General features: G+C 42.2%; 1 protein-coding gene across 2 annotated transcripts in view; it reads right to left on the bottom strand.

Moving 5' to 3' along the window:
* The window catches only part of MLXIPL (MLX interacting protein like), a 57,914-nt gene extending 31,798 nt beyond the window's left edge, over positions 1-26,116 (bottom strand). For both annotated transcript variants that reach the window (XR_011853354.1, XM_072138069.1), the window contains exons 1-7: positions 25,858-26,116; positions 7,694-7,800; positions 6,806-6,888; positions 6,612-6,701; positions 5,584-5,628; positions 4,650-4,827; positions 2,744-2,824 (exon numbers count right to left, since the gene is read on the bottom strand). Coding sequence is in view for 1 of the 2 variants with exons in the window: in XM_072138069.1 (XP_071994170.1) it covers positions 2,744-2,824; positions 4,650-4,827; positions 5,584-5,628; positions 6,612-6,701; positions 6,806-6,888; positions 7,694-7,800; positions 25,858-26,090 (817 nt within the window). In the remaining variant the exon portion in view is untranslated. The remainder of the gene's footprint in view (positions 1-2,743; positions 2,825-4,649; positions 4,828-5,583; positions 5,629-6,611; positions 6,702-6,805; positions 6,889-7,693; positions 7,801-25,857) is intronic.
* Between the last annotated feature and the right edge of the window lie 1,338 nt (positions 26,117-27,454).

Genomic DNA, 27,454 nt, shown 5'->3' with positions numbered 1-27,454 from the left:
GATGAAATTAAGCTATTGAAGCCACTCGACTACTATAGGGGGTCCGGACTCTTCCAATGTCTTGGAATCACAGTAAGTGCTGCAGCAATGAAGCGGCATAGGAGGCCCTTTTTGATAGAGGAGATGGAGCCTGGTAGAATTGACAGTAAAGCTATATGAGGGGAAAAAGCAACCCTCTTACCCAAAGACCTTATTCCAAAAGGGCTGGAGCAGTGAACAGCTCCATCAAATATGAAGTACCCACCTCCGCACCACACCCCCAACACATATCAAACACCTCATGAAAGATCCTTGGGAGTTGAGAGGAGCATCTATACCAATATTTTATAGTTCTTTACCTGGGAACTACAAGGAAGCGTCATCTTCTGTGAGAAGAGAAAGGATTTTTCTAACTCTGCATCTGTCATTTCACCAGAAAGTCCCTTTTACCAGGCTCTAATGAAGCCCGACCTACCTAAGGTAGCATCCTCAAGCAGTATACTGTGTAGGATGGAGGAAGTACATTCAAAAAAAGGGTCCTGTTTCAGGCGACACACGTCAGCGTGTAAATATGCTCAGGTTAAAGGAAACCTACCACTTGAAGTGGCAGGTATAAGGGGGAACTACCGAGCACCAGCTGAGGGTGAGCTGGTGCCAGAGCTTAGTTTTGTTAGTGTTTTAAACCGCAGCATCACGGTTTAAAACACTTTTTAAACTTTATGGCCAAAGCTGCTTCGGCACAGGGAGGTACGTGCTCGGCACCATGCGCGCGACCGTGCCCGCGGCTCTCATTCACTTCCTATGTAGCCGCGTGCACGGTCGCGCGCATGGTGCGCCGAGCGTGCACCTCCCTGCGCCGAAGCAGCTTCGGCCATAAAGCTTAAAAAGTGTTTTAAACCCGCAATACTGCGGTTTAAAACACTAACAAAACTAAGCTCCGGCACCAGCTCACCCTCAGCTGGTGCTCGGTATGTCCTTCTTATACCTGCCACTTCAAGTGGTAGGTTTCCTTTAAAAACACTAAATCCATGTGGTCGATTTCCTTTACAGAATACTTTTGTTATACACATGAGATGTATTTTGTACAATTCTAGGTTCTACAACATTTCATGAATGTGACTCTATGAACTAATATAACTGATGTAGAAATAAAGAAATGAGCAGGCAAAGCAAGATTCACCCAAATTGCATCAGCCAAGCTTTTCTAACTCTTAAAATGGAAATTTCCATAGAAGGGAGGGGGGGGGGGTCTAAGGGAAGGGGGTGTCTGGTAGGAGCCTTTTCTTCCTCTGCTCAAGTACTTCCACTCACAGAGCCTCGTGTTCTTCATATCCTCTTTTTCAAGTGTCATGTAATTTCTTCAAAAATGTGCATTTTGAATAAAGGACAAAAATAGAAATGCTGCCGATAGCTTCTAGTGTGGCTTTTATTTACAGTAGTAAAATGGTAAGTGAAACAGAATATGATATAAACAATAGGCCAGAATTCTCTCATAGGTTTCACCATATCTTTGGTGCCATGTTGGATTGCAGATTAATTGCATATTTTTTTGCAAAAAGAAAAGATGCTTAGGGTATACTAAAAGGCTGTTCCCGACCAAGATGAGACTAGTCTTGTCGCCACCACAGACAAACCCAAATGTTCTACAATGTTTCTGTAACGTCACTGTTATACCGTTCTCGTAACTGTCATTCACCTCTATAGAAATTAAATAAAATATTTCATCAAAATCAAGTGATGATAAACCTGGGGTAATTGATCATAGATCATGGCACCTTCTTAAATTTGTTATTCATGGCCTCCTTCCTTCTAAAATCAACTTATAGTTCATTAGAACTATACTAATGAACCAGAAGGGCTCTGAGAAAGTAATCAGAACCATGCTTTGCCTTCACAGGCTGTTACACTGTGCAGGAGCATTTCTCCCTCCTACTGTGTGAGATTATGGCAGGCAGAGGGAAGGGGAAGTGCTGAGAAAGCAGAGGGGTGGGTGAGATAAGTTCCTACATAGATCCTAAGAGAGCACTTCAAGCAGGCATCTGCCTATGAGGCAATTTTGCTTTATAACAATCCCATAAGCATTAAAGTACATGTACCACCATGATGAAAGACTGTATGAAAATGATCCTCCATTAAGACCTATGGAGCCTGCCACCCCTCAGGTAATTTGCATACAGTCCTTCACCCTGGTGGTAGATGCCCTTTAAGGATGTACAGGGTACGCCCTAGTGTTCTTGTAGTTTTGTGGGGAGTTTCTAATAACTAGAATTTTCAAATCTCCTATGAATAAGAATAGGCTTCAAAAATAATTTAATCTGAAATTTCCTTGAAAATTGGGAAAACCGCTGTATAATTTTTAAGCCTTCTAATAAAAAAATACATGAAAAAAATTATGCCAACCTAAAGTAGACATATGGAAAATGTGAAATATTATCAAATTTGGGTGGTTAGACAATCTATTTGATGAGCATAACATTTAGATTTAAGACATTTGAAAAAAAACCCCCACTATTTTTCTAAATAATCAACAAATATTTCCTTTTTTTTTTTAAAGTACAAAACATTTCAACCAAAATATACCACTAACATGAAGTACAACATATAAAGAATAAAAACAGCCTTAAAACCCCCTTGGTAAGTTAATGCGCTGTAAAGTTGTAACACACATTACAACACTTTTGAAAAAAAAGGCTGTCCCAAAGGTGAGAAGGAGCTGTGTACCTAAGGGCTTAATACAAAAAATGCAAAAATATTTATCACATACCTGAAATGTCCATGAAATCATCTAGACTCGGCTGTAATGTAGCCAGCTCTGGTTGGATCATGTCTGCATTGCCAACATAATCTGTAAGAGAATGTACAGTAAGAATAATAAAGATGCACAATCAATTACGCAAGAGCATTTTATGGTTGTATCAGATCTATATAGTAAAGATCCTAAATCTGCAGCTGATGTTTGGTTAATCTGGAGCAGCAACTAATTCGCTGTCAGTTAAGGGAGAGCAAGTTTGCAATTAAATGTATTCATTCATTGCCTAATAAAAATCTTGAAAATGGGGCATCCTTGAAACAAAAAGCATGGCAGATCCAGAACTCGTCATACAGTTCAATGGTATATATTATATAATATTAAAGTGAACCCGTCATCAGGAGCCCTTTTTCTGGCTCCCCCGTGTCCCCATAGAGAATAGTATACACATTGCCAAAGAGTTTTTATAGTAAAACTGTCTTTTTCCAAAAAAAAAGATAAGTTAGATGAAAGTTTACCTTTCTGTATGCAGAGCTGTGTCCCTAGTCCCATGGGAATGGCCAGTGAGGAGTAGTTTTCCACTCCACCCTCTGGGAAACCGCTTCCATATCCCCCATATCTACTACCCCCCCCCCCCCATTGCTTCCCCCCTCAGGACGTCAGACATGTCTGCCCCACTCCTCACTGGACACTCCCATGGGACTAGGGACACAGCTCTGCTTACAATAAGGTAAACTTTGATCAACTTATCTTTTTTTTGTAAAAAGACAGTTTTACTATAAAAACTCTTTGCCAATGTGTACACTATTCTCTATGGGGACATGGGGGAGCCAGAAAAAGGGCTCCTGATGATAGGTTCCCTTTAATGTATATGCATATAAATACAGCCACCCTTGTAGAGGCTAATTGATGGTACAAAGAGATAACCATGTATAATTTTACATAGAACTCCATTATAACAGCATATGTAGTAAGCTAAAAAGTGCCCTCTAGTGGTATCTGCAGAGGTTCAGAAAGTTATTCTGGTGATATGGCGCTGTCATCAGATGAACAGCGCTTTGGCTGGTTGTGTTTTGATGTGGCTAATAAGATGCAGACTTTCTGTCCTGTTTGTGGGCAGGAAGTGTTAAATAATAATAATAATTCTCTATTTATATAGCGCACACAGATTACGCAGCGCTGTACAAAGTATTCAAAATTGGTCCCTGTCCCCATGGGATTCACAATCTAATCAACCAACCAGTATGTTTTGGAGTGTGGGAGAAACCGGAGTACCCGGAGGAAACCCACACAAACACAGAGAGAACATACAAACTCTTTGCAGATAAATATAAAAACGTGTATGGCTGTGTCCGCTGGTGCACCCATTTTCTTCTTTCACTGCTGTCCAACACCAACCAGAACCACCCTTTTATAGAGTGTATGTCATTCCTTGCAAAAACAAGGTGTTAAAATGAAAATATAGGTGCACCAACATTGCGCAGCATAATTTGGCACATTTACTAAGATTGTCGGAAACTGCATTAAAAGTGCTCCGCCTGTGAATAACGTTCGGTGCGACAGATTTATTAAGAACGTGCACCAGAAATAATGAATCTGACGCATTGGCTGAACAGAGTTTGCATGAGTTTGCATGTTAAGTCTGCGCCACAAAAGGGTTGCATGTGACATAATAGCGGAGCGGACACTTCTTAAACACCTGTCCGTCAGAAAAAAGGTGCAAAGGTCTAAGTATATGTGCCCCAATATGTATACAATCCTGCACATCCTCCACTCTTTAGTGTGTCAGGTCGAATGATGGGGCCCCTTGATACTGCGGGTCCCATAGCAGCTGCTATGGCTGCTATCACTATAGTTAGGCCGCTGGGAGAAAGTAAAACAAAAAAATGAAAAAATGTATAAACACACATAAAATACATACCAAAATCTGGATATTGATATGAAGGAGGCAGGTTCTGAGTGGTGGTGAATAATGTGTCAGAGATATCAGTTAAGAAGTAGTCCAGATCATACAGCATATCATCCTCTTTTCCATGGCCTTCTTCATTACGTGGACAGCCAGCAAACATCTCGCCCCCTCTCCAGGTGGGACCAACCCGCTGACAGAAAATGGTATAGTGTTATATTTCTATAGCGCTGCAAGTTTAATTTCAGATTAGTCAGGGTTATTATTTTTGGTGTTATTTCTCCCCATAATATATATAATTGATAGTGCTGCCTTCCTGCCTCTTCCTATCCGGATCAACATCTTTTCAAGGAGCAACACAAAGGCAGTACTATCTGTGCCAACACTTTGATGGAACAACACAAAGGCAGTACTATGTGTGCCAACACTTTGATGGAACAACACAAAGGCAGTACTATCTGTATCAACATCTTTTACAGGGAGCAACACAAAGGCAGTGCTATCTATGTCTGCATCATTTACAAAAAGATACAAGGAAGCAGCACTAACTGTGCTAACTGTGAAAAGGAAAAAGGCAACACTAACTGTGTCCACATTATGTACAGGGAGTGAAACACATGCAGTATAACCTAAGTCTTCATAATTTTCTGAAACATGCTAGGAAGCAGAACTAAACGTGTTTGACTTATTTACAGAAAAATAACAGAATGACAGTACTATCTGTGCACTAATCTATCTAAGATGGGACTCACGGCATAGCGATTATAGAGCGATGAGAATGTGCCCCCTGTGTCTCTGAAGCCCCACAAACATAATAGGAAATGTAGGCTGCGTAAGTGGAGTCATATTGGAGGGACAGGAGATGAGATGTCAGACAACTCATAAACAAGGCACACATAGAGGCCTCTGTATATTCTTACATAATAACCTGGGTCCACTATTTACAAACCTTTTGTTCTTCAAAGGATTGTCCATCCTGCTGAAGCTTCCGGAGCTGTATAAAAAAAAACAATTATACAAATTCACTTATCTATTATGTATCTATTCCAGTATTGGTAAATTTCAGCTGCATAGTGTTTTTTTAACTTTCAGAAACATCTTCTCAAAATGTTCATACTATGTTTTTACAAATCAGATCACTATAAAGACAAAGAACTTCTGTGACTATCATATATAATATATATACCGTACATAAATCGACTCATTTATCCCATCCCTGAGATCTTACATTTTTATCTTTTGCTGCTCCTTAGAGCACCACCTAGTGGTCGCATGACATTACCGGACAGTAATACCTGCAGACATACAGAGCCATTTATGCGACATTAAAGTGGGGACCTATCACTGATATTAGATCATTCTTGACTGTAGGGACCATGGAAAGCATTGTGGTCTCTTTATTGTAGCATGACCTTGAGGTCAGTCACTAAGCAAATTCTGCAGTACCGACCTAGGTATTATGGTCCCTTCCATTGGTCTTCAGCAGGGGTGCTGGGAGTTTCATATTGTTTGCTCATCTCAAAAAACTCCTATAAACGTTTAAAGTAGAAACACTATATTTTCAGTAAAGTATGGAACATGCTGGCTGATGTTTGGAAGGGTCACGTAGGCCAGGGTCGGCTGCAGGTTTCCATAGACCCCTGGGTGACAGAACCTCAGTGGGCCCTTTTGCAGTGAATTCACATAGTGTCATTAAAAATTCAGAAACTAAACTAGTCTCCTGTTTCCTAAAATATTCCCTAGTTTATCATCCCAAACAGCCCCCTCATGGTTATTTTAAATAAAGCCCCTCGCACACCCTATGGATTCATTAGATACAGCCTCCCTCATGGATTCCTTATGTGTAGCCTTATGTGGGCCCCCCAGCAGCTCTGGGCCCCAGCACTTACCCGGGTATGCTCAAAAAATATTCAGTACAGTATTGAGATTGACTATTTTTATTATGTCCTCCATATCTACATATTCAATGTCTCTTACGCGTTTCTTGTAGTAAATTCTCCACTTGTTATACTCCTTCATTACCACTTCAATTCTTCGCTTCCAGTAGTTCCCCTCCAGCACCACGGCCTGTGGACCAAACAGGGAATACACAATATGACATGTACATGATAACCACCTGTAGTGATATACAGGTGTCACATGTCTCTTTCCAACTTATCTGAGGGTCTTACCTCAGGTTTACGGTGATCATCTCCCTCTGATCCATCCAGTGGTGTTACAAACCCACATACTGGAGCTTTCCTTCTTTCTATATCTTTAAAAAAAACAAGACAATTCTGGTTTTTTTATATATTTAATTTTAATTTATCTTTTATGAGATTTCTACTGTATATTCAATTTAAAATCAATCTACAAGCCCTCGGCACCCTAAAAAGCTGCAGGAAGCATCAGCTTCAGTATCAGTGTGTTTGTAGTAGCAGGACTGTGAAAATGCATTTGTATTCCAGGATTGTAGCTAGACTTGCAGCACTGGTGTGTGGTATCTCTTCAATGAAGACAGCACAGTCCCTCCTCCCTGCTCTAAGTCATTGTAGTAGGTTTCTGGTTAGATATTGCAACAGAGAGGAAGAGCTTTAGTGTAAAGAGATCAAAGAACATAACATTTTGAGGAGACTCCCCCATTGCTCTATGTCTAGCTACGATCCTGGAGTATATATTTTTCCAGGTCCTGCTGCTGCAAGGAACGCACACTGCTGTTTTGTATCATCAGAACTGCTAATAGACTCTCTTTAACAAAGTTTTCCAAAATCAGAAATTCAAGGGAGAATCGAATAAGAAGACATGCACTAAAGCGAGATTTTCATAAAATAACAAAAGAAGCATGATCTCCCCCTGTTTGCTGATTTTCTTACAGTGATAATATGGCATTTAAATATACTAATTTTTTAATTAAATATTTACATTTTTTATACAGATTTTAACTAGTAAAAACCCTTTAAGCTCCAGCTTGCCAGATGCTGATACCACAGAGGTTGAGGTCACTGAATGTCTTCAGATACAATAGGCCGTTCTGGTTAACATAAGACAAGAGTCTTCACATGGCCTTACTTTCTACTTACATTGTAAGTACCAAGCTCTCCAGATGGCATTATTCAGACGGATCTTATCTCTCCATAATAGTCTTAAACCCTTGAAATTCTTCCACTTGGGAGATACCAGTTTTCCACTGAAAATAATCACACAACATGTAATATGAGATTAGTGTTTCATTTCCAGTCTTCTGGGGCTCACAATTCATTAGCACAACTAGATTAACCGTCTTTAGATGAGAAAGCAGTGAGAACTATAGTAAAAAAAGAGAATACAGGCAGTCCCTGGGTTACATACAAGATAGGGTCTGTAGGTTTGTTCTTAAGTTGAGTTTGTATGTAAGTCGGAACTGTATATTTTATCATTGTAATCCCAGACAGAACTTTTTTGGTTGTCATAAGAATCAATATTAACACTAAAGCTTCATTGCAGACGCCTGTGATAACTGTTACAGCTGTTTATTGTAGCCTAGGACTAAAGTACAATAAATTACCAATATCCAGAGGTCCGTTTGTAACTAGGGGTCGTATGTAAGTCGAGTGTTCTTAAGTAGGGGACCGCCTGTACATGTTTCTGAAATTATTCACGATACATTACTTTTTACCCCAAACCACGAAGATTAAAAAAACAAAAACAAAACAAACAATCTATATACAGTGGGGCCGATATATCAGAGATAATACACTGTTTCTTTGGTATTCAAGGCATGAAAGAGTCACATTTCCTGGGGCACGCTACAAAATTAGTGACTTTATGGCCCTTTTGTCCCATTTAGGCCAATTTTTAAACAAACAAACATCAAAAATTTTGTGATTTTTCTATTAATTGGTAGGTACTATATATGAGTGTCCATAATTACCTACTGGCTTTATTGGTGTTAAAGGAGGCAGGCTGTAGATGCCCAAGCCAGCCAAATTTACTATAACCTAAGACAAAAAACTATATTACCTGGTGCAAGCCACAGTGTAGAGTCCAATTCTGTGTTCAATGCTGCACCAGAATTAGTAAGTGTTGGGTGTGCCAATGATTGAGATTGGGGCTCAACACCCCACTCTTAAAGAAGACCTTTCACCAGATTTTGACCAGCCTGACTAACAATGCCTGCTGATAAAGGGTTACAAGCCCTCCCCATATCACCTAAAATTAGCTGCCAGTGAGGCTCTGTACCTTAATTACACGTGTTTTTCTGATATGCAAATTAGTGTTCTGACTCATGTCTGGTATCTGTGACTTCTCTCTCTCAGGCTGGCAGTGAACCACACCCCATTATTCTAACTGACAGCTCTGTGTCTCTTCAAATCCTTACTCTGCCTCCTTGTACTCAGGGACCATCTGCTAATATTGTGAAATATTGTGTTATTTTTTTTAAATGGTGCCTTGTGTTACATTCATGGCTAAATGATCTGAGATGATGTCACTTTTGTCACATGACATGGACTGTCACCAGTAAGGAGGCATAAGGCATAGGGAGGATTAGATGGGAGGGGCCGGATGAGCAGGACACGCCCTCTTTGATGCCAGGTGATGTAAGATAAAAGGTGATTTATGTGGATGTAAGCAAACTTTTGTAAGCAACATTTTTAGCTTAAAGAAAGATGTCAGTCAGTTATTAGAGCTCTAAAGGAACCTGTCACTGACTGTATATGTGCAAATGTGGGGACAGGTTCCCTTTAAAGAGGACCCGTCACCAGCACCAGCACCAAACAAAGCTGAAGCAGAATATAATAATTCCCTATTTAATAACCTGAATTCTGCATTAGTCGCTGTTTATTGAGTTCTGAGTTAAATATTTGCTCTTGTTAAGATTCAGACAGCATCAAGCATCTGCTAGGCTGAACATACTCCTACATAAATAACAAGATCTTCTTATAACCAAGGCTTCCAAAACACTACTTGTGCCCTGCAGTTTTTATACTGAGGTTTTACTAACAGCAGGGACCAAGAAACTTTAGCAGGGTGTAATATAGCAAAAATATCAGCAAGTATAATAGGGCTGATTCTATTAGGGTCTCATACTTATCCTGTTAAACTTTCCTCCAAGTGGCTAACCCCTTTAGGGATTGGAGGTTCATTACCGGTAGATAGAGTTGTTGAGTGTCATAAAAAATATTCTGGAACATAGTAGAGTGTCACGATAGAAGGATATCTTTAGTTAATACAACCCACACACAATGGGGCACATTTACTTACCTGTCCCGAAGCGTTGTACCGCCGGAGTTCACCTGGTGCATGTAAGTGCTTAATCTTGCAACACAATGGGGCACATTTACTTACCCGGTCCAGTCACGATCCAGCAGCGGGTTCTCTGGCGCTGATTCGGGTTTGGCCGGGATTCACTAAGGTAGTGCGCCCGATGTCCACCAGGTGTCGCTGCTGTGCTGACGTCCGCTGGAGTTCACCAGAGTTCACTATCCTATCCTGGGGTGCAGGTAAGCGCATGTCCTGCACTCAGTCTGAATCAGTCGGATCGTTTATCAGCACGCCCTCCAATTTCTATTGCATGAAAGCCAGCGCTGCTGCACCAAAATCTGGTTGTGTGCAACAAAATTCCCAGTGAAATACCTGTCACAGCGGCGCATGTCCCGAAAACGTAGGAAAAAACAACAAAACTGTGGCCGTGGACCCTTAGTAAATAAGCCCCAATAAATCAAGTTACTGAATGCCCTCAAATTAAATGCACAAGAGTTTTAATGGGAAAAATATATTCAATGTGCAAATATTAAAAAGTCTAACAAAATACAAAGAGAACAGATCTAAGGGATGGAAAAAAAGGCATGAGGTGTGAAACAACCCAGTGGGGCAGATTTACTTACCCGGTCCTGTCGCGATCCAGCGGCGCGTTCTCCGACGGGGAATCCAGTCTTCCGGCCATTCACTAAGGTTGTGCGCCTGATGTCCACCAGGTGTCGCTGCTGCGCTTAAGTCCACCGAGGTCCGCTGGAGTTCACCAACCTATTCTCGATGCATGTGTGTGATAGATTTTGCGACACAATTAGTTTTTTAAATTCTGCGTTTTTTCCGAATCCGTCAGGTTTTCAGACAGCCACGCTCCCCGATTTCTGTTGCATGAAAGCCGGCGCCGATGCAGCACAATCCGATCGCGTGCGCCAAAATCCCGGGGCAATTCGCCGTAAATCGGAAAAATTCGGGAAACCCGGCGAAAAAAAAAAATTCGGACCCTTAGTAAATGTGCCCCAGTATCTTACGATGTCACACTGAAATGATATTGGGTTACATAGGTCGACATCTACTAAAACTATGTGCAGTTTGCCTGTGTAGTGTGCAGGGGGGGCCAGATTCAGGATCTCTGGCGCACATTCTTCATGAACCTGGTGACTCCTGCACTCCACTGCTCCGACAGAGTGCACCACTTTTTTTTTTTGGTGCACCTTTTACATGGGGCTTGCCACACAATTCTGTCGGACTTTGCATGTTAAATCTGGCCCCGACTGAGCACCAGAACGCCCCTAATTTGTGTAGCACGATGACTAGTGCATCTGCGCCACAAAAGGGTCGCGAGCAACACAAATTTGGCGCTGACACTTCTTAAATACCTGTGCAAGCAGTTTTCACTAGAGAGAACGTGGAAAGTCAGACAGAAAACTGCCCAGATTTCAAGGGAAGCTTTGGTTACACTCCCATCAAAATAAAAACATATGATATGCTCCGTTATGTTATTTCATAAATCTCTTACTTTGTCTTGTCACTTCTATCTCCATATATGAAAGTGAAATGATTGTTTAGCAGGGACGGTTTTGAGGCAGAAGAAAACCTCAAAAACTACTCGAAAACCTTTCCTGGACAGAGATTTGCCTGGAGTCTTCTAACAAAGAGGATTGTGCAGGTTACTAAGCATTAGTTGCTGAGCCATCATTCTCTTCTCTTATCAATGGAAAATTTCCTGTTTTCTGACAAGCTAATGAAGAGTGCTCCTACCATATGCTCCAGTTAATTACTGCATACAAGTGGAAAACATTTATGGCAAACTCTTCATCTATCTTAGCAACGTCATCCCTGACGGATGTGTGGTTGGCTGCCATTCCCTGGTCTGATATGACTGATGACAAAATCTAACAATATCTATTGAAGGAAGTAGACGCGGATGTACGGAAGACTGAGGCTGGCGATCTATACGTGCAGCTGTATGGTTCTCATATACAGACTTGTTCTCATGAAGGAGGAATCTCTATTTTAGGCCATATTAAGTCTACACACAGAGTTAAAGTAGAAGTAATGAGTGTCTTTTCATTTACAGTTTTCGGTAAATTTTGTCTCAACCTGGTAAAATAAAATGTTATTGTCAATGTGTCCTCTGGTCCTACACAACATATACAACAAAGTACAGGCGGTCCCCTACTTAAGGACACCTGACTTACAGATGACCCTTAGTTAAAGACAGACCCCTCTGCCCACTGTGACGTCTGGTGAAGCTCTCTGAATGCTTTACTATAGTCCCAGACTGCAATGATCAGCTGTAAGGTGTCTGTAAAGAAGCTTTATTAATAATCCTTGATACCAGGGGCGTAACTTTAGTGGGTGCAGAGGTTGCGGTCACACCTGGGCCCAAGAGGTTTAGGGGGAACTTATGGAGTCACTTTCCCATATGAGAAGACTATTACTATATACCATACATTATAGTCGGGGGCCTGGCACAGACTTTGCACTGGGGCCCACCAGCTTCTAGTTACGCCACTGCTTGATCCCATTACAGCAAAAAATTTTGAAACTCTAATAGTCACTGGGGCAAAAAAAAAATTTTTGTCTGGATCTACAATTATAAAATATACAGTTTCGACTTACATACAAATTCAACTTAAGAACAAACCTATGGAACCTATCTTGTACGTAACCCGGGGACTGCCTGTATAGGGAATGTACAGTGAATAAAAACCTGGTAAACCCATTTTAACTCTTTTTATGATCATAAAAAGGCTCTTGATCTTGTAAAAGGTTTAAATTCAACAATAAATATCACAATTTCCTCAGTGTGCAGATCTGCTGGTCTCTGGCCGGACCATCTGTGCTCTCCCAGATAACTGGATACCCAGATGTAATATATGGGAGATGTGGATATATTATAAGGGTGTATGAGCATAGGTGTCTATGAGGTTGGACAAGTTCATTTACATTTATGTAGTGCAGGTGATCTCTGGATAAGATTAATAACAGATACAATGAAAAAAGAAAAATTACGTTTTGTGTACTTAATTTCATACTTCTAAAAATGACTGCTCCGGGACCTATGTGACAATATTAGGGCAAGGGTCAGCAATGTACAGCTGCACCTTCTCCCATCCCTCTTGACCTTTAGCTTGGCTTTTTCTGGATAAGGTGCAAGAAAAATCAGTGATTGTGCAGTTAACCCTGTTTACCAGACAGGACTCAAAGAATCTTCCGTCAGAATCGTCCTGCAATGATAGACGAATTTGCCCTCCGCCTTTGTGTCCTGAGGAGGCTGATACGATTAAAAGTGGTAAAAGAACGGGGAGAAATAAATTACTGCTTAAATTGCTGTGTGGCATTCTGCAATAAATAAGTGGCTTTTGGTTGAAATTTGGGCACTCAGGTCATAAAAGGTTCACCCTCACTGCTCTACGGTATACAGACGGTCCCCTGCTTAAGGACACCCAACTTACAGACGTCCCCTAGTTAAGGACAAACCTCTCTGCCCACTTTGACCTATCATAAATACATTCATTTAGCTGCAAAATGTACCCACATTAACTGAATAAAAGTAAAAAAAAGGTATCTAGGAATATATTGGGCAGTTTTTTTTCCAAGTACATCCCACATGTGCATAAACCCACTGTCAGGGCACATGGCGAAGCGTGGAAGGGAAGGAGCCATTGAGCTTTTGTAGGGCAGAATAGGTTTCAGGTGCTATGACGTGTTTATAGAGCCCTTGGGGGCGCGTTCACACTTCGCATCTTGGTTGCTTTTTGAAACGCAATCCAAAGGCTCCACCTGCGATCACATGTGAGGTAAGATTGCATTTACTTCACTTCAGTTCATGTTACCAAAATATGTAATCATGAGTGGAGCCTTTGGATTGCATTTACAAACGCAATCAAAATGCCACGTGTGAACGTGGCCTCGGGTACCACAAACAGAATTTGTTTGTGGAGAATTTGTAAATTTTTTATCAGGTGATAAAGGGGACATTTTAACCCCTTTCCACTGCTGGGCTTTCCCCGTTTTACTTTCTGTTTATCGCTCCCTACTTTCAAAAATCAGTCACTTTTTCATTTTTCCATGTACAGAGCTGTGTGAGGGCTTGTTTTCTACATAACAAATCGTACTTCCGTATTTTATATTCCATCCCATGTACTGGGAAATGGAAATACAATTCAAAATGTGGTAAAATTGACAAGAAACCGCATTTGACCATTTTCTTCTGGGCTCTGTTTTTCCGTCTTTCACTGTAGATTCCAAATAGCATTTCTTATATATTCTTTCGGTTGGTGCGATCACAGGGATACCAAATGTATATAGGTTTTATTACGTGTTAAAAGATTTTACCAAAAATTAAAACTTTTTGTATCCCTCCAAAATTAGCAAATTTTTTCGTTACGGGGTTCACTGCCAGATATAACCGTTTCTACATCTTTATATATTGGAAATTTTGGGACTTGATGACACCTAATTTGTTGTGGTTTTTTTAGTTTTTTTCCCACTTTTTTATTATTTATTGTTTTAGTTGTGTTAGTGGTTTTTTGGGACATTTTAATGAATTTTATTTATTTTTTGTTTTTACAATACTACCATATGAACTAGCGATCATGTTATCACTAGTTCATACTAATGCACTGTAATAACCATGTACAGGCAGTCCCCAGGTTACATACAAGATAGGGTCCGAAGGTTTGTTCTTAAGTTAAATTTGTATGCAAGTCGAACCTGTATATTTTATAATTGTAGATCCAGACAAAAAAAAAATTTGGTCCCAGTGACAATTGTAGTTTAAACGTTTTTTGCTGTAATGGGACCAAGGATTATCAATAAAGCTTCATTACAGACACCTTACAGCTTATCATTGCAGCCTGGGACTATTGTAAAGTATTCAGAAAGTTTCACCAGAGGTCAGAGGGGTCTGTCTGTAACTATGGGTTGTCTGTAAGTCGGGGACCTCCTATATTGCAGTTCATTAGAAGTGTCAGACTATGCATCTGCATAGGCTGACAGGTAGCTACTCGGTCCAGCCGAGCAGGCATGTGCCGAAGGCAGAACCAGGGACTTTCATTAGGTCCCCAGCTGCCCGGATATGAAGACGGCACCCAGTGGTCGGTATGGTATGTAGATCTTGCGGTCACTACATTGATTGCGGGATCTAACGGGTAAACAGCTGGAGCGGAACAGAGTTCCGATCTGCACTATTAGAGCAGGGTCCCGACTGTCATAAGGCAGCTGGGGCACTGCTTCTCCCTGCACGGGGGGCCCGTGCAGACCTTAGGTTAGGCCGACGGAGACACCCGTCGGCTTAAGCTAAGGCCCCTAAGTGACCGACTGAGAAATTCGTATGGACGGTCACTATGAGGTTAATAATCCTTGGTCCCATTACAGCAAAATATTTTGTCCCGAACTAATACAGTTTTTACTTACATACAAAATCAACTTAAGAACAAACCTAAGGAACCTATCTTGTATGTAACCCAGGACTGCCTGTATTATAAAACAGAGTTCCCCACGAATGGCCAATTGGCCAAATATTTCTTATGGTACCGTACATGTAGCTTTCAGGACTGATATTTCACTTGTGCAATGGCCTTGTAAGTAAGAGGACCCACCATTACTAACAAACCCCTAAATAAAATATTACATTGCTCCGGTCACATAATCCATATTCTATATAATATATATATTACCGATAGATTATAGCCTTTAGTTTCAAAGACTGTGAATGAAGTGGATCAGCAGAAGAGGGGAGAGCTTTCAACCCTCATTCTTGGGGTGTCAGCATTGGGGACAACAACACCCAGGCAGTCATCACCCATCTCCAGGAGGACAACAGTCGCTGCACACAAGCATATACGGGGCCGTGAGCAAGTCACACAAATAGAGGTCTATTACACACGGTCAAAGTGCGGTCAGCACGCCATATCACCGCACTGTGACCGAGCCAGATGGCTGCACTACAAGAGGTAGAGCAGGTCCTATTCGTAGCCTGCTCAGCCCCTATGGAGATGGGAGGGATGAACAGCTCTCACCCCCAATCTCCACCCAGCCCCAACAGGCCGCAAACTTTCCTCTGTATGCGTCCCGTTTCTGCAATTGGTCATGTGCATGAGGCCTAAATGTCTAAGTTTTTCCTCCTGTGATTATGGAGGTCACTGAGAATATAGAGTAAGGTTGCATGCACACTGACGTATGCCATTGCCATCTACGGGGACATATGTATGACCACAAACACATCACCCTACTGTCTTTTGAATGTGGCCTAAGATACTTCCAGATCTGTAGTATATTCTATTCTAATCACTTTTCAGCTGTCATCTCTTTATCATAAGCAAGAGAAAACAAGCTTATTTCAATAGGCAATCACACATGTAAAAATGCAATGCAAACACCACTCAAAAGATGCTTCTGGCAGGGAGACAGGTAATATTAAAGAAACAACAGAAGATCCTACTGATGACAGGTTCCCTTTAACTACGGTATAATCATGCACAGAAAATACCACTAAAAAAAAAAAAAACTTTTCTTCACTATCTGGATTTAAATAGTAAAAAATAAAGTTGTTGGTCTATTTATGCAGACTGGCACTATAGATAACGTGTGATCCAAGTTATACTATCAGTAATTGGCCGAGACAGAAATGTGTGAACAAGGTTTATACACATACCAGGCATAGTTCAGCACATTTATTGGACAGTTCTACACATTACTACTCTGATTTATTGAAAGACTCTATGCCTTATACGTGAACGATTTTCCCTTGTCAGCATACTGCAACATAGAAAACCATTTTCTTGACTATACTGTATGTCACAAAAAAATGGAACATTTCATAGACTAAAAACTGACACATTTTATACATTGATGTGTTTTTTTCCCCAATCTCCGGGTTGCTGCAGTCCCATTCTTGTTATCGGTGGGGATCCCAGCAGTCAGGCCCATTACCATCCATCTGGTCTACTCTATTCTGACAGTGCTATTACAGTAGCATAACTGGTTACAGTAGCTCCTGTGCAACGCTGTCTGGCGTACAGGGTGGAGGACAGCACTTCAGCTGGATCCCAGTGCCAAAGTAGTCTGAGGAGTAGGTGCCTTGTGGATGCGCTCGGTGCCTGCTTCACCAACTCTTACCGCCGACACCCTTCCCGGCATTGGTTGGGCTACCGTAGAAGCTTTTTATTTTTTGATACCAAATACAGTGTTGTCAGGCACCAGGGGTACCACCGATGGACCACCATGGACAATGACGTAAGCCGACACCTGGGAGCGAAGTCTAAGTGGTACCGGGTTATAATTGCTGCGGTGTGAGGTTCAACCAGGTCGTTCCACAGGCACGACTTTGTCCGCGGTGGCGGCCAAGGAAAAGTACAAAGTCGTATAGCATAATCGTAGTCAGGGACAGGCAGGAGGTCAGGACAGGCAGCACAGGATCAGAGTCGGGGATGAAGCGGAAGGTCACGTCAGGCAGCACAGGACCGAAGTCAGTAACGGAATCTGGGTCACAACAGCGAATCACAATACAAGCACAGGGCATCAGGCAAAGCTTTCTCTAAGGCTATGAGGCACAAAGATCCGGCAGGGGACACAGGAAGGTGCTGGAGATTTAACAGAATGGGTGGCCAGCCAGCGCCTATTATCGATGCGTTGGCCCTTTAAATCTCTGGTAATAGGCTGAATTGACGTTGGCACTTCTGCCGTCCCCCCCTCCTAGGGCACGTGCGCGGCGGACTGCCGGAGCCAGCATTGGATCGAGGCAAGGAATGGCGGAGAGGGAATGGGCCCTTGGGAGCAGAGAGGGGCACAGGTGCGCCTGCGACATGGGTCGCAGTAGTACCTGTGCCAAATGTCCACAGTGCCTAACGGTAAATACGGCCTTGCACATACATGCAATATCAGGATATGCCATTAATGGGGGATCCTGTGAGCAGAAGTGCCCACCTCTATTAAGCCTATTACTTTTTGACAGACGTTGTCCTGGCCATCTACCGTAAGTTAAATGGTGCCCTGTTGCAGTTTTTGTCACAGTGGGTCTCTGGAAGAGTCACTGTAGAGGTAGGTAGACAAAGTAAATAAGTATATACCGTAGGGATTAGTGGGGCAGACAGCAACAATAAAATAATGCAGACATATCCTAGTGATGTTACCCTCCATCCATTGATTGCACATATAAGCAATACCATTTATTTCTAGATATTGTTATAGAACTATTAGATGCATGAGAAAAAGTCCTGATAACTGAGACATGTTGTGCTTATATAATAAGTTCCAATACTTTGACTGCATTAGACATTGGAAATGACGCTCTATATGTGTTTATTATGTAACAAAGGGCAAAGTTCTGCTGCTCTTAAACATTTTTACTACTTGGACACAGTGCTCTGGAAGTGCTGTCTATGGGATTTCCAACATGAACTCTGAAATGTGCAGGATAATAATACTTGTGTGGATTATATTACAGGAAATGTACATAGCAGCATTGCATAACCGTAAAATATAATAAACTGTTAGGTTTTTTCACTTACAGCAGATTGATCAAAAAATCTATGACTACGTGAATATGAATATGGATTCTAGCATTTCATATGCCTAAAAAAATATTTAAAAAGCCCCACTGAAGTAAAGATTTGTACTAGAATTGGACATTAAAATTTAAAGGGAACCTGTCACAATGAAAGTGCATTGTTATTTTCAAGAAGCATGTTATAGAGCAAGAAGAGTTGAGCGGATTGTACATAGTGGCCTACAATTCTGGCGTAGATTGCAAATAGATACTTGTACAAACTGGTTGCACATGGATTTATGAAGTGTCTGCATTAGTATTGTGTCGCGCTCGTCCCATGGGAGTGGCTGGAAAGGACCAGTTCCCCCCCCCCCCGCCACCCTTAGGAAACAGCTCCTCCATGTGTCCTCTTCAAATATATAAAAACGCCCATTATTTGGCTTAGCGACGCCCCCTGCTCCTCTACAGCCAATCCCGAGTGAAGGGAGTTATTCATATATTTAAAAAAGGACACATGGAGGAGCTGTTTCCCGAGGGCGGGTGGGGGAAACTGCTCCTTTCCAGCCAATCCCAGGGGACGAGTGCCTATACACACAGCAGATGCTAATGAAAGGTACAATGTAACATATCTTTTTTTCTGTAAAAGCTAATTTTAATACAAAAATACTTTGTCAGTGTAAGTACTATGCTCTGTGGGGGCTGGGGGAGTGCGAAAAGTGGGTCTCCTGGTGACAGGTTCCCTTTAAATTGGATCCGTCAGATCCAAAATGTTTTAAGACCCAGCAACATAGAGATTTTAACAATTCAAAATCTACTTACACTAAATGGAGAGACAATACAATTATTGGTTGATAAGGAAAATGCATGTTACCTCTAGCAGAGGATTTATGGTGCGAGTGTAATTTTAGATCATGTTTGCTGCTGTTAAAATGATATAAGAAGGTCAGGGATGTTACTGTACAGATGCAAATTCACATCATGTTCAAATCTTCCTGATCTCCTCACACTTCCCCAAACTTGTCAAAACTGGAACTATTGGATACATCATCAACTTGGCAGAATCTGTGTTTACTTCCTTCTTCATGATATTATTCTGCTGTACAGCAAATTTCCAGTAGGATTTTCAGCCCTTTTCCAAATATAATAGACCTCCATGGAACACAATAGTCTCAAAATAGAATTCCACATCTGACAGCAGAAGGTGCGAGAATTTACAGAGGTGTTGTCTTACACAATACCTATTTTTTAGAAAGTCTCTTGATCTATCAGTCGACATACATCTTCCTGTTCTATATCATATGAGCTTAACATTTCTGCTGCTGATATAATAAACGTGGAAACTCAACAGAATCAATCAATAGTAAACAGCTGTAAATACCACCAAATTGATCAGACGCCACACAATAGGGCACATTTACTTACCTGTCCCTGTCGCGATACAGGATCTGGAATGTCCGACGATCATGGACTCTGGTGCGATTCACTAAGATCGTGCGCCAGATATCCTGCATGAGATGCTCCATCATGATAAACCAGGGAACACTTACTTATAGATCTGTAGTAATCTTCCTATATTTGTTAACCATGGCCTCCTTCCTGTCCTTCAAAGGACATCACCAGATCAAAGATTGTAAACCAAACATACAGACATACTGGTGTGTGTAGAAAAATAAATACAAATCCTGCTCGAGGAAATCTCTTTAAAAAATCTTCTTTATTTGCACCATTAAAACATCCAGGTATGAATAATGTAATGAATAAAAACTTCAAGCGTGTTTCAAGCGGTATGACCGCTCTTAATCATGACCCCTATGTGAGTGTGTGATCCTTCAGGATCTGCTTTTCTTTTAGCTTCTTATGCCCTTGTTTTTAAGGGTCCATTAACTCCTATGGAGACCAGAGCCCCTCAGGCTCATTTGCATCATTTTTAAAGCCTTTTTTTGGAAAAACCAGAGCATAAGAAGATAAGAGAAGAGCAGATTATGCTAGAGGGGGCACACACTATTATGTCAGTGTGCTTGGTTTACAATCCTTGATCTGGTGATAGATGTCCTTTAAAAATTATGCTCTTTAAGCCCCTTTGTAATCTGGATTTACATGCTCTTACGCTGTGTCACCCCCTGGTCCCTCAGCAGGAAGTGCTCACTGTACAAGAGCTTAGGAAGTAGAGGAAAGGAGGTGAGACCAAGGGTCAGTAAAGCCAAATCACAGAGCGGCTTGGGTAGGGCATTAGCATAATTTTAAAAGTTGATTTTAGAAGGAAGGAGGCCATGTATATCAAATATAAGAATGTTACTACCATCATGGTGCCTGGATCTATGAGTAAGTGTCCCTGGTTTATCATGATGAATTTTGATGGTAAACTTCCTTTAATCTTAAAGGCTAGTCAATGCTGGAAGCTGCCACAGGGTAGCTTTGAGGAATTTCCAATCTGTGCTTATTTCATTGATCAGAAATGTTGTCCTTTAAACTGACAGTTCAACTGCAGGTCCCCCTTGGCTGCTCTGTCTGTGATGCTAATGCTGGAAGTTGCCATAGAAGTTGATGGATCTATGGTCCTTTTGCTGGCACAACTCACAGGACAAGCCAATACTGAAAGTTGCTATTATATTGCAGCTAGAGGAGATCTGCATAGCCCGTTCTGGCGATCAATCTTCCAGAATACTGTATGTTGTTTACAGTAAAATCCTTTTAAGAAGAACACTTCAGTCTTGATACATTCCACATGTATAAGCTCGATGGGCTAAGGCAGGGGTCTGGAACCTTTTTGGCTGAGAGAGCAATGAACGCCACATATTTTCAAATGTTATTCCATAAGAGCCGTACCATATGAACATACCCCCCAGTAGATATGTAGTCCCAGTGTCACGGGTGCCCGTGGTATCTAGATCTCGTGCCCCTTTCCGAGCTCACTCAACTCACTACTTTCCGGCTCCCATCACGGCTTGCCAGAGAGTGTGTGCAGGCACTTGCAGATTTAAAGGGCCAGCGCGCCGCTGATTGGCGCTGCCCACTTCCCGGGTTCCTATAAAGACTGGCGACTCCCACATTGCCCGTCGGATCTTAGTGCTTCATGCCTATGAGGAAGCTTTCCAAAGTGTTTCCTTCCCAAGTGTTGATCTCCCATTGTGTCCCCGGACCAGTAGATAGGTAGTCGCAGCACATACCCCCATTAGAAGGGTAGCCACAGCAAATACTCCCAGTAGATAGGTAGCCACAGCACATGCCCTCAAGTAGATAGCTAGCCATAGCACATGTCCCCCAGTATATAGGTAGCCACAGCACACGCCCCCAGTATATAGGTAGCCATAGCACATCTCTCCCATTAGATAGGTAGCGACAGCACATGCCTCCCAGTAAATAGGTAGTCGCAGCACATACCCCCATTAGATGGGTAGCCACAGCACATGCCTGCCAGTAGATAGGTAGTTGCAGCACATACCCCCATTAGATGGGTAGCCACAGCAAATACTCCCAGTAGATAAGTAGCCACAGCACATGCTCCCCAGTAGATAGGTAGTCACAGCACATGCCTCCCAGTAGATACGTAGCCACAGCACATGGCCCCAAGTAGATAGGTAGCCACAGCACATGGCCCCAAGTAGATAGATAGCCACAGCACATGCCCCCCAGTAGATAGGTAGTCACAGCAAAAAAAAAAAAAAAATTCACTTTCCAGCGCTCCCTGCAGCCAGTTCTTCATCGCTCCCACACTCTTCTCTTTGACCCAGGCTTAGGCGATGGTGTCAATTGCGCCTGGGTCATACAAAGGACGTAGGTGGCGGTAACATCGCTGCCTGTGTCCAGTGATCAGTCTAAGACACACAGAAGCCATCACTATTTATTAAAGATCTGTCTGAGAGCCAGATGCAGCCAACAAAAGAGCCACATCTAGCTCCAGAGCCATAGGTTCCCTACCCCTGGGCTAAGGCTATGGTGACATTTGCATTAATCTCCTTTCCTTATGCCATTTTGTTAGTTACAACAGTTTCTAAACTATCCCATTCAATTAAACTTAGATGTTACCCAAGGATGTTCTGTACAAAACATCTGACAATTATCTGTCATTATGTGTAATAAGTGGAAAAGACGGCTTTTAACCCCCGGGACTATTGCATTCAGAGGCAGGTGTAAATCACAGTCATGTATATAACAGGTTATGTTAATTGATGCATTTCCTGTTCCTTATACTTGTAATATCTATTACACTCACAATATGACTACATTACAGATATTGGACCAAACATCTGCAGTGTCTACCATCAAAATCCAGCATGAGTAATCCAGGGCACTTACTCATAGATTCAGGCACAATGATTGTGGTCATCTTCTTATATTTCTTATAAATGGCCTACTTTCTTCTAAAATAAACTTTAAAAATAATGTTGGGACAGAAGCGTTCTGGGGGGAGGGGGGGGGGTGTTGCCAAAGCCCCTTCGTGCTGCAGATTTACAGGCCGTTACAATGCACTTTCCCCTCCCTCTGTCTGATGTAATCTCACTGTAGAAGAGAAGTTTCAGCTCACAATGGGGGGAAGTGCTCCTTCTTCAGTGCATGTTACAGCATGGAGGGGCTGTGTCAATGACCCCCAGAGCCTTTCAGGTTCATTAACATAATTTTAAAAGTTGATGTTAGAAGGAAAGAGCCAATGGATAACAAATTACCACAGTCCCGGTGCCTGGATCTATGACTATATGGCCCCTGGTTTATCAGGATGGATTTTTATACTATATTTTCTTTAAAACACTGCAGAGTATGACTAGACAGTCGTCTGCTGCACCAATTTTATCACTGTGCCTGATGCTTGAGTGAAAAATTTGGTGTCAAGTCGTACTTTGCACCATTTATTAGTTGGTCTAGGTTACTGCACTTTTTGCCACAAGTCCATGCCACCTTATCAGAGACCACACCCCATTGTCATACTACTCAAAAAGGTTTCAAAACAAGGTCTATAAGCTTCTATAAATGTGGTGCAAAGCATTTTATAACATTGTCTATTTTTTGGACTACAATGTCCAGCGGAGTCTACTTGAAATTTTGACCATTCAAATTTGCAAACGGAGATAACAGCCCAGGAGACCTACGTAACCAGACCTCTGTGTAAGTTGCATGGAAGTATATGCCCTGAATGTAACTGGACTTGGCTCACACTGCTGAGCTTTGATATCTCTGCCCCACAGCCCCTCCTCTCTGAGTGACTGCTGTAGCAGTGCTTCAGATTGAGTCCAAACAAGTCACTCAGAGGACAGGGCCATGTAATAGTTAATCGCAGACATCTTATAGCACTGCAGTTGTGAGGATGCCTCTGAGGTCTCCAATTCCAGCTACAATCCTAGACCACATTTACAAAGGTATGGCTCCATGGCTCTCCAGGGTAGTTATGGCATAAACTGATGGTGGACTCCCTTTAAGAAATGAAAATGAAAAAGAAGTCGTTAGTCATCACACAACTAGCCACGTATCTGCTTCCTTTACCTTTAGGAGATATATATTATATATAGGGTTGCAAGTAATATACTGGGGTTGAAGGGGTTGTCCAAAATATTCAGTGTTAATTTTTATTCATAGGATGGAGGATAAACATACCAGTCCACATTTACTAAAAACAGTGCCAACTGAGCTATGTGCAGTGTGCCTGTGTAGTGTACCGAGGGTGCCAGATTCATGAGTTGTGTCGTCCATTTTTCACGACCATGGCGCCCCCTGTACTGCTCCAACAGAGTGTACCAACTTTTTTTGGTGCACCTTTAACTTGGGCTGTGCGACACACACTCCGATCCGTGCATGTTAAATGTGGCGCATGGTCCGAATGAGCAACGGAGCCCCCCTTTTAGGGCAGAAATTTTGGTGCATCCAGTATAGTGCCGTGGTGACACATATATGGCGCTGACACGTTTTAGATACCTGTGCAAGCAGTTTGCTCATAAAATATAGAGCAAAATCCGACAGAAAACTGGCGCAAGGACCTTAGCAAATGTGCCTCAGCGATCTTGGAGGAATTTAGCTCTTACTCCTGGGACTCTCACAGGTCATAATAAGAGGTCCCCATTCCCTTGAATGGTTGAACATGCCCATTTTTGCTCCATTTGCTGTGCATGGCAGTGCCAGTGATAGCAGAGTTCAGCGCTTGGCTAAAAGGAAGGAATGGAGTAGTTTCTGGCATGCACAACTTGTAGCTCCTTTCATTTCTGGAAATGGGATCAGTAGGGGTTATAGTTGGACCCTCCACAACCACAGCATGTAGTCCTCTATTTTCTGCACAGGGAATAACAATGAATTTTTGGACAACTCCTTTAGCTTAAGACATTCTTGAATGTTCATGTTTCTGGGGGGAGTGATTTTCAATATAAACAAAAGCTGTAATGTTATTTTTATGCAATAAAAAAAGAAAATAGCTTAGTTCACTACATTGTAACAATGCTCCATGACACCTACTTCAGTGCTATGGTCATTGCAGCAGGAATTTGTCAGTTTCCCACAACCCACTGTGCTGTTGGTATAGGGTTTTATCATGTATATACAGTAATATTTTTTTCTAGAGTGGTTTTACACCATTGTCTTTATGACCTTTTTTAAAAATACAGTCCAATCTTTATATTTTTGACCTTATTATATTAGTTTATATATTAGTCTAGATTACATTAGTATGTAAAGCTATTGATATAAGCATCAAAGAAAACTGACCCATGTTCTGCATAGCATATATTTATACCATATTTATATGTACAGTATTTATATTTATTATAATATTTATACCATATTTATATGTACAGTATTTATATTTATTATAATATTTATACCATATTTATATGTACAGTATGTACTATATGTACTCCAAAACATACTGGTAGGTTGATTAGATTGTGAGCCCCATTGGGGACAGGGACTGATCTGGCAGTTCTGTGCAGCGCTGCTTCCTCTGTGCGCTATATCAATAAATTAATTATTACTATTATTATATTTATAACATATTTAGTAAACTGCATCAGTGTATTAGAAACACATATGAGTAATCTACATCACGATTATAAGCTTTTGCAATGTTGATAAATGAGAGTATATGTATTCCTCGTATGTCATTAGCAAGTTCTTAGGTATTAGTTTATCATTAATCCCATAAGTAACCTGGTGGGCATTAGAAGTTCTCTGATAGCATCATCACCAGATTTCATTTACACAATGCAGCCTTATGATGCAATCTATAATGATAGGGCATTAAAGGGTTAAACCTGACTACTTTTCTGTCTATGGGTTGAGTCACATATTGCAGCTCTGCTACAGTTCCATAAGCATCATTGACCTGCAATACCATACACAGCCTGAGGGCAGCTGTGGCGCTGTTGCTATAATTTGCAATCTAATTAACCCTTTCTTTAATAATGAATAACCTTTATATATCTCAATATGTGACAACCCAAGTCTTCCTTCTTACACTCACTGGTTCATTTAAAAGTAGTCAAACTTTGCAGGGCATGCCATGCCCACAGCACCCACCTAGCCCATGCCAGTCACGTGTCTCACCTGTATGCAAGGCTCATGCACTCAAATAACCGGGTGAGTGTGGGATCGATGCTGCCTGCTGGGACAGCTCCCGACCTGTCGGGCTCCTTGCCCCGATGTCTATCATCATTGTGCGGTGACGAGACCATAAAGTGCCCGCTATGAATCACCTGCAGCCGGGGCCGCAGCCCCTCAGAGTCCGAGTCGGAGTCAGTGTCCGCAGCCGGAGCCCGCAGCTGCCCGCAGCCGGCCATGGTGCCCGCAGTCCCGAGGAAGTGACAGCGAGAGACAGGAGGACCGTACAGCCACGCCTCTCTCTTATCAGCCACCAATCAGAAGAATATTGTAACACTCCCATGACAAAAACTACAAATCACAAGGCACAACACTTCCACATCTGCATAAACACGCCCCTTTATAGTGACAGGGAACGCCTATTGTCCTAGGTGTGCGGCAGGTATGGCTTGGCACCCCACACTCTTCCCAGCCATGAGCAGGTCGGGCAGCCTGCAGCTAGGGAGGGGTCCCAGGCTGCTCCAAAGGGCAGGGGACTGCAGGGGTTAATGGTGGGTGTGGTGGCAGGAGAAAGGCTGCAGCTTGGATTGGAGGAAAGGTACAGGAAGGTAAGGAGTTAAAGAGGATGGGAGAGGTGTGGAGACAGGGAGAACACGTGCAGCCACACAAACATCCATCTCTACCAATGGCTGGAGGAGATACAGTATGGAATCAGGGAGAGAAGAGGGGCCAGTCAGTAGGTATGGATGTAAATTTACGGAGGTATGGATAGATGGGCATGGAGGTATAGATAGATGGGCACAAAGATATGGATAGATGGGCACGGATGTAGGGATGGATAGTCACTGAGGTACGGATAGATGGGTATAGAGGTAGGGATAGATGGGCACAGAGGTATGGATAGATGGGCACAGAGATATGGATAGATGGGCACGGAGATACAGATAGATGGACACGGAGGTATGGATAGATGGGCACGGAGATACGGATAGATGGGCACGGAGGTATGGATAGATGGGCACGGAGGTATGGATAGATGGGTATGGAGGCATGGATAGATGGGCAAGGAGGTAGGGATGGATAGGCACGGAGGTAGGCATGGATAGGCATGAATGTATGGATGGATAGGCACGGATGTAGGGATGGATAGGCACGGATGTAGGGATGGATAGGCACGGATTTATGGATAGATGGGAACGGATGTAGGGATGGATAGGCACGGAGGTATGAATGGATAGGTATGAATGGATAGGCACAGAGATATGGATAGATAAGCACGAATATATGAATGGATAGGCACGCAGTAATGGATGGATAGGGAGGGAGGTATGGATCGATAGACACGCAGTAATGGATGGATAGGGATGGAGGGATGGATCGATAGACACGCAGGTATGGATGGATAAGCATGGAGGTAGGGATGGATAGGCACGCAGTAATGGATGGATAGGGATGGAGATATGTATGGATAGACACGCTAGTATGGATAGGCACGGATGTCAAAGATGGTCACACACTTGCACAGCCCGAGTCGTTATGTGAAAGTTTGTTTGCTTCATAACAGTTGTCTTCACCTATTGGGTTATTGTAAAGATGTCCAGTT

Source organism: Engystomops pustulosus, chromosome 2 (genome assembly GCF_040894005.1).
Source record: "Engystomops pustulosus chromosome 2, aEngPut4.maternal, whole genome shotgun sequence".
NCBI lineage: Eukaryota > Metazoa > Chordata > Amphibia > Anura > Leptodactylidae > Engystomops > Engystomops pustulosus.
The sequence above is the reverse complement of the archived record's forward strand: the minus strand, read 5'-3'. Positions and strand labels throughout refer to the sequence as shown.